The 8,289-nt window shown below is 38.4% G+C and overlaps 2 protein-coding genes across 2 annotated transcripts; both read right to left on the reverse strand.

The window, feature by feature from the left end:
* Positions 1–4,792: 4,792 nt before the first annotated feature.
* On the reverse strand, positions 4,793–6,100 carry LOC136257404 (TNF receptor-associated factor 4-like). The gene has a single exon (XM_066050593.1). It carries the CDS (start codon positions 5,992–5,994, stop codon positions 4,891–4,893), a length of 1,104 nt encoding a protein of 367 aa, XP_065906665.1. The 5' UTR covers positions 5,995–6,100; the 3' UTR covers positions 4,793–4,890.
* Positions 6,101–6,139: 39 nt separating this feature from the next.
* LOC136257403 (oxygen-dependent choline dehydrogenase-like) lies at positions 6,140–8,227 on the reverse strand. Its single transcript, XM_066050592.1, has one exon. It carries the CDS (start codon positions 8,061–8,063, stop codon positions 6,204–6,206), a length of 1,860 nt encoding a protein of 619 aa, XP_065906664.1. The 5' UTR covers positions 8,064–8,227; the 3' UTR covers positions 6,140–6,203.
* Between the last annotated feature and the right edge of the window lie 62 nt (positions 8,228–8,289).

The following is an 8,289-nucleotide window of genomic DNA, read 5'->3' on the forward strand; positions in this document are numbered from 1 at the left end:
AGCGGTTCACCCTGTGGGCGTGACAGACCTTCGACCTTATTTTACACAAATAATCGGTCATAACTCGGTGAATGTTCATCGGATTCCTACCAAACTTGGTACTGAGATTCGCCTTAATGAGCCCTTTAAGTGTGCCAAATTTCATTCCGATTGGAGTGCGAATTCGTGTTTTATGGCGGATTTTGCAAAGTGTGCGAAAAGAAGTAGAAGAAAAAAACGAAGAAAAAAACCCCAAACTTTGGCCGATCGTATCTCGGAAATGGATGGAGCGATTTTCTTCAAGTTTGGAATGTGGACTCCCCTACCAAGCCGGCACTTCTGTAGCAACTTTGGTTTCAATCGGATAAGGAATCACGGAGCTACAAAGGTGTGAAAATCGCGTTTACTTTCTTCCTGTAAATATACTCACAGTGTGGTGCGCCGGCTTCTTGGGCCGCACGACACACTACCGTGTGTCTTGATTTCAGTAATACAAGATCTATATGCATAATTATCAAAAGTGAAAACAGATGTATACATACATTACCATTTTTGTGCACTACACCCATGTACACTACACCATGTATGTATGTACAGTATTTTTACAGAAAGTTTTTATATACAGGTTTGTACTCTTCTTCATCTTCTGAAATATCTATTAACTGGCCATCTGAACGTTTTAAGTCATTGACAGTTTTTGGTTAGTTTGCCTATACTTTTTTTATTGGGTAGTAGCCAATTTTGTTAAAGTAGTGAATTACTTTTTCATACATTTTAGCTTCTGTATGAATTCACATTTTAAATGAGACATACACAGTAAATTCAAATGGATTAATTCAACCTCCATGGACCAGATAAATTTAAACTACAGAAATTTTGGTTAAAATGACCACTTAAAGGCCAGGGAAGGCATTTGAACTAAACCAATCAAAACAATTAGGGAAGGTCAACATTACTGTTCACTTAGGATGTTGAATTAACATACTTTGGTAATTTCAGTGTGTATTGTCAAGTCTACACATTAGATGACCAGATATATGGTTAAATTTACAGTACCCTGGCTCTGTTATATATAACATCTGTGTTACATCCCACAATCAAAAGTGAATGCAGAGAGTCATAGGTTTATATACTTAAAGTATTAAGGTGCAGTATGTAAATATATGTCAGATAAATGTATTGATGACTGAATTATTGTAAACAAACAAACAAATATTTTTGTGACATGAGTTAATTTTACTACAGCAAGGTTATTCCAAACACTTAGCTAGAGGTTGAAGAGACCATGGGACATCTGGTTAATATGACTATATCTTACAAATTCAAGTATATCCTTGGGTCATTACTACCAAAATATTGAACGTTTAAATTGCAAGTAAAACAACCCAAAAATTTTGGTCATTTGTACCTATTTAAATTTACAGTGTATTGTTTGTAAGGGGAATAAGTTAAAGTTTCATATCTGATACACTATTTTAATAGTTTGCCTGACATTTGCCATCTCTTACATCTCTTTTGCATTTACTAACTCACAAGTAGATATATGTTAAATGCTCATGTAATAGTCTTTATTATGCGATGCTGTGGTTGATCTCACGAGACATCATTTCTGTACATTATGCACAGTGGATCAACTCTAGAGGACACACATTACAGTGCTTTGCCAAGTCTTTCCGAGAGATGTTGCTAACTTCACACAGTTAGGATTTGCAAAGCAAGGGAAATTTACAACATTCACTAGGACTGGACATATTGTCTGAAAATCCAATGAAAAAATACTCAACCTGTGAAAAATAAAGTTTTCATCGGGTGGTCCCAATGAAATTTTATTTTCATAGCATTTTAATTGGGCAAATTAATGAAAAACCAATGAAAAGTCTATGAAAAGCATTTCACAGAGTTTTCAGTGGTAATGTTTGATTAGGTTTTTATTGGCTTTTCATGAATTTGCCTATTAAAATGCTTATATGAAAATAAAATTTCATTGGGGCCACCTTTATACTTTTCCCAGGTTGAACAGTTTTTCATTGGATTTTCATGTCCAGTAGTAATTGTTCTTTGTAGCTACTGTACATGTGCTTGCCTGCTATATATAAATCGCCATTCATTTTCAATATGACAATACTGTGTGACATGCATGGACACTTGTGATCTGTATTGTACTGTGACTATTGCATGTCGCTGCATTATTTTACCACATTTATTAATGCAATTGACACTCTCAAACAATGCAAACACCCATCAAGGTGAGCATCAATATCATTCAGCTCACCTTGCCATTCACAGCCTTGATGTGCATATTGGTCAACACAGGAAGGAATGTCTTCTTGAGACAGTTCAGTGTCAATACCAGTGTGTTGGGTGTGATGATAGTAAACACCAAAGGAACACAACAAGGAAAACATGGAGTAACATTTAGCACTGGCTGTATCTGAACTGGTTATACAGTCCTAAAACATTCATGATGATCCTTAAACAACAGTTTGAGAAAAAAAAACTAGCACCAACTAAAGTGGAGCTACGCACCGCAGAAGGTTGCACAAGTTAGCTGTGCAATTAAGAAAACTTCATAGCACATACAGATATCTTGTAATCGAATAAGGTAGTTTCAAATAATGGAAGCAGCTTACAAGCTGCAATGATAGTGTAAGCCATAAGTTACATCCATCAACAACTTGGTGATGCTGAATGTAACAAAATCCTATGATATAATGCTTTAACTGGAAGGAGCTTATATTTTTATACTACACGTGGTGAAAAAGGTATGTACTACTAAAATTAATGCTGAACACTGTTGCAATGGATACAATGATGTCAAAGGATGATATCGGTGAAGAAGTCAAACACTTTTGAAGGTAGCACAACAACAATATATGCATGGAAATGCTCTGAAAGCAACTTTCAGATGAATACGATAAGCCAAATAAAGCTTATTAACTTACGAGATTACTAATCACGTTTAGTGAATGCTCTATCTAGTAAAATGAATTGACAGTCATTTGAATGATATGCTATTCAAACCATTTCAAGCCATCTCTACACTCAGGAGTTCTGTATACAATTGAATCATGACACTTTTATACTGCATAATATAGCTATTTGCTATAGAGGATGTGCATAGGTTTTCTTATGCATTTGTCTGTGCCAACACGCAGTTATATTCATGCAAGAGTGCACGAATTCTATTCTGTAAATTGCATGTTGTTGTGTCCATCTAAGTTACCAATGAAGGCTATGCACACAGCTCCTGAGGTTGTGCTAGCATGGAAAAACTCAAGCAGGTCCATTCAGGTATTGCCATGTATGTATCATGTAGCAGCCCTCTCCTTTGACAATGGCTGCTGTACAATTGGCTGTAGTCCCTTCCCACATTATTATCCAACACCTTTATATATGTACAATTTTCTACTTTAGTTATTATGTAATATGTAAATACAGTTCTTTAACTTACTGTACCAGTAAGACTGTAACTATTATGTAATACCATGCATGCACTGATCAGCAGCAGAGGAGAATATGGATACGGTGCAAGTAAAATTTTTGGCCCGCAATTCTCTACCACCAAAGTTAAACTTACCTGTACACCATCCATTAATACAAACAATCTACATGTACTTAGGCTTAGCATATATTCACCAACAAACAATTGAGTTGTGTCTTCATGCGTATCAGGGGTTCTTGTTCCTCCTCTGGTCATCCCTTTAATGGTCATCACAACATGCTCCAACCTCAGTTGACCTAGGGATGTCTATAGGCTTAAGTCCTGTTTTATAGCTAGGTGGTATAGGCAAAGGCAATCCTTTTTCATTACTTAGAGGGGATGGGTTTGCCATTGGCTCCTCCCTTTAAAAAAGTGATCATGCTCATATCTATCTGAATCTATGCTGCCATACTGAGAAGGGGGTGCGAAACTAGGTGGTGCTTATTTGTTTCCAATCCATGGGGATGCATTACTGCCTGACTCATGATCAGTGTAAATATGTGTGGAAAAAATGGTCTTTTCGCCCATGACAGCAGATTTGAATTTTCACCAAGAACATGAAGACACATGAATAAACTATCAAATTGCACCATCAAAATCAGCTAGACTTGAGTGGTCTGCTTACAGTGGTGATCCATACATGCAGTCTGGGGCCTTGGGATAGCTTTATATGGCTGCATAGCTCCATGGTGTTGAATAAAGACCTGTGCTGTACGTTTACTTGCATTTTAGTTAGTTTTGATCCATACAATATGGCATAATTCTTCTTCTTGAATATTTTAAACAGCCTCAAGCCCTCCTAAAACAGCAGGAAACTTAACAATTGGCTACTTGTACAGTGGATGCTCTGCATGGAAGGTAAACAATTTTGGTACACATAACTTCAACCATTGATCAGCTACAATGCTCTAAATACTTAAAACTGGCATTTCTTGATGCTTTAAAATAGGTTATGAGACCAGTTTTCTCAGACTAGGAACTTATAAGCTCCTGGTCACATATATTCACACAATATTATACTTTATCAGTCACAACAAAGAGTCTTTATATACTCATCATCCATGACCTCTCATATCTGCAATAACTGCATATAGCATATGCATTACTGTCTATTCAGTACATTTGAAAGCCTCAACACCTCTGCTGCTGTTTTTTTTTTGCCATGCACATCATTCCCCTGTAGAATATTGAACATAGCTAGGTAAATACAATATATATATTTACCTATAATAATAATAATAATGGTGTCCTTGAGGGGCAGATCCACCTCAGGATCCAGACTTCCAAAAGTGAGGGTTCCACTCATAATGGTGGACACTTTAATTAGCAATGTTTTACTATAAAATCATCAACATTTAGGCCATTAGAAATGCAGCTGATCAACAAAATACATTGACTATACCATTCATGCCTTATGATGCAGATATACACTACCACTTTTTCTTATAAACATGTGTAGTTACAGGTTTTACACCTGGTTTTACAGAACATTTCAAACGATCGGCCTTTATTATACGTACTGGCTCTACTAGATCTTCATCTTCTGAACTATCTGTAAGACCATCTGTAAATCCACTTGAAGGTTTTAACCTGTCAACAGTTCTTGAAAGCGTGTCTAACTTCTCAGTCAGTTTGCCTATAGTCTCTCGTTGGGTATTGGCTAATTTTGTTAAAGTAGTGAGATGCTTTTCCATATGTTTTAGCTGCAGCATGAATTCACCTTTTAATTGAGATACATCTTGCTTAAGGGAGGTAAATTCATCTTTTGTCTCTACTATGCTAGTTTCAATGGTTTGTTTGACATTGGCCATGTCTTTTACCTTTGCTAACTCACAAGTTGATAATATTAAGTGCTCATGTAAATAATCTTTATTATGCTGTGCTTGGTTCTTACGAGACATCATTTCTGTACACCCTATATAATAATATTCACAGTGGATTGACTCTAGAGGACACACTTTAAAGTGCTCCACCAAGTCTTCCCGAGAGACGTTGCTAACTTCACAGTGATTCGGACAAGCAAGAGGAAATTTACGACACTGGTCTTTGTGCTTGCCTTCAATAAATTGCCATTCATTTTCAATATGACAATATTGACAGCTAACAGTGCGACATGGACACTTGTTTTCAGTGTGATCTACAATGTATTGCCGCTGCAGCATTTTACCACATTTATTAACGCAACTGACACTCTCAAATGGACAATCATCAAGGTGAGCACCAATATCATTCAGTTCACCTTGCCATTCACAACCTTTGTCCTTGTTTGTACAGTATACGCGAAGGCCTTTTGTAATGCGATCCAGCTGCTTGTTCACGAACACATTAAAATCTTCATTGCGACACATGGGGCAAACATCAGCGATATTAACACTCCTCGTTTTTACTCTTTCAACACAGGACTTACAAAAAACATGGCCACAACATTCACTCAAGTAAGGATCTCTGCTGGCAAAGTGGCATATTTTGCAAATGACAATGTCCGGCGGAGCGTCAATAAAACAGTAGTCATATCCACCATCTGTACAGGTCATATTGACTTCCAAATCTGGGTTGCAGCGTGCTATCACCAAAAGAAGCTACCGGGACACAAAATACCAAGCAAAATACGAAGGCCGGCTCGACGGCTCCCGCATCTGTATTCCATGTCGCCACGTGAGACATTTGAGGAGTCAGAAGCTCTATAGAAACAGTGAAAATGTAAACTCTAATTGCAAAAAATAATATTTATAAACAATTATATCTAAGATAACAATTGATAATCTTCTTTTATCATGTCAGCTGCCTTCTCTGCTATCATTACAACTGGTGCATGAGTATTCCCTGATGGAAGACTTGGTATTACAGAAGCATCAACGACTCGCAACCCGCTTGTCCCTATCACCCTTAGTCGTTCATCTACCACACTACGCTCATCTTCTGCACGGCCCATGCGACATGTACCCACAGGGTGTGCCATCGTGAGTGTCAGTAACTTCATGTACCACTCCCAAAATTCGTCAGTGTCATACTGAAATGAACACTTTGCATCAATAAGTGACTCCTTGGCATTGTACTGAGATAGTGAAGTTGTGTTTAAAATCTTCTGAGCCAACCGTATGCCACGAAGTAGAGTTGAAACATCTTCCTTCGTCTCTAGATAGTTTGGGTTTATACTTGGAGGCCCAAGAGGATTAAACCTATCAAAGACAATTTCTCCTTTGGATGTTGGATGTAATAGACCAATAAATACAGTAAATCCTGTATACATCTCAGTGTAGAATGCTTTAGAACCATAAGCTTGATTAATGGCCAAACCGTCAATATTCATCTCGCGATAGGCATCTTGGCTGGTTATTTGACCAGAAAACATGAGTTGCAGATCAGGCATGTTCTCGCCTTTCTTTACTGAGCTCTGGCTATCAATGAACGCCATTGCTTCCATTGCACCCACTGACCAAGGTCCTTTGCCATGTAGTACCCATTCCATCCATGCATCACTTGACTGGGTAACCGCCGGAGTCAGAGTTTCTGGAGGTTCGCTAAAGTGGTCAATCCAGTACTCCAGTGCAATCATCGGGTGGTCTTGCAAGTTCTTCCCAACTGGTAAATCCTTTAGTTGTCTGAAGCCCATCATTCTAAGGTATTCCTCTGGTCCAATTCCTGATATCATCAACATGTGAGGAGACTCTATGGCTCCTGCAGACAAAATGACCTCTTTCTTGGCTCTTATTACTTCAGAACCTACCATGTATGTGTCGTCAGAATATATCGTTACACCAATAGCTTTTAGTGGTGAGCTTTCATCTACTGGGATGCCCCACTGATCATCTTCGTCAAATATAATCTCTTTTACGTGAGCTCCAGTGACAACATCCAAGTTTGGTCGTCCTGATGCAGGGTATAGATATGCATCAGCAACACTCCATCTTTCTCCATTTTTAGTCAACCACTGTGTAGGGGAAAACCCCACCTGTGCTTCTCCATTATAGTCAACAATATCATATCCAATTTCTTTACCAGCATCAAGAAAACTAGAAGCTACTGATGTCATAAAGCTACCACTGGATACAACAAGTGGTCCATCTGTCTGATGAAATTCTGCATTACCTGTGGCTTGGAAATCCTCCATTTTTAGAAAGTATGGCAAGACATCTTTGTAGGACCAGCCTTTGGCTCCATCTTTTGCCCACTGATCATAATCCATTTTGTTGCCTCTCACGTACATCAAGCCATTCACTGAACTAGTCCCTCCAACAACCTTACCAAGATTGAGCACGGCTGACCTCTTCTTGTATCCTAAGAATGCATTCTTCTGCGGTATTGTACTGTAGTGCCAATCCACTTCAGAGTTGAACAGTTTTCTGTAGTTCATTGGGATGTCAATGTCTCTGTTGTATCCCTTCTTTCCTGCCTCAATGACTAGTACACTGACGGATGGATCTTCAGTTAATCTATTTGCTAGCACACATCCTGCTGTCCCTGCTCCCACAATTATAAAGTCATATTCCTTGTTGTAATCAATCTCCTCTCTGCTGAGCAACGAAATTTGTGAGTCGCTCCATATGGAAACCCTAATAGCCAAAAAGAGGCCGGATATCATCAACAATGTTCTCGCGAACATCGAGAGTCTCTGTTAAACGAAACGCAGTGTCAGTGTAGGTAGATCACTTAGAATGGACAGATGTACTCCCTTGTCTATTCTGGGTACAATGCTAAATCAATCAAATCAATCAGCGGGTTCACGCCGAGCACTATTTAGAGTAACATTACCAAAGCGCACACAATACTCTTTATTTAAGCGCCGGCATCAATTTTCCGGCGTCTAATCTTGCATTGATGACGTCAAA

The sequence above is a fragment of the Dysidea avara genome, chromosome 6, assembly GCF_963678975.1.
Source record: "Dysidea avara chromosome 6, odDysAvar1.4, whole genome shotgun sequence".
NCBI lineage: Eukaryota > Metazoa > Porifera > Demospongiae > Dictyoceratida > Dysideidae > Dysidea > Dysidea avara.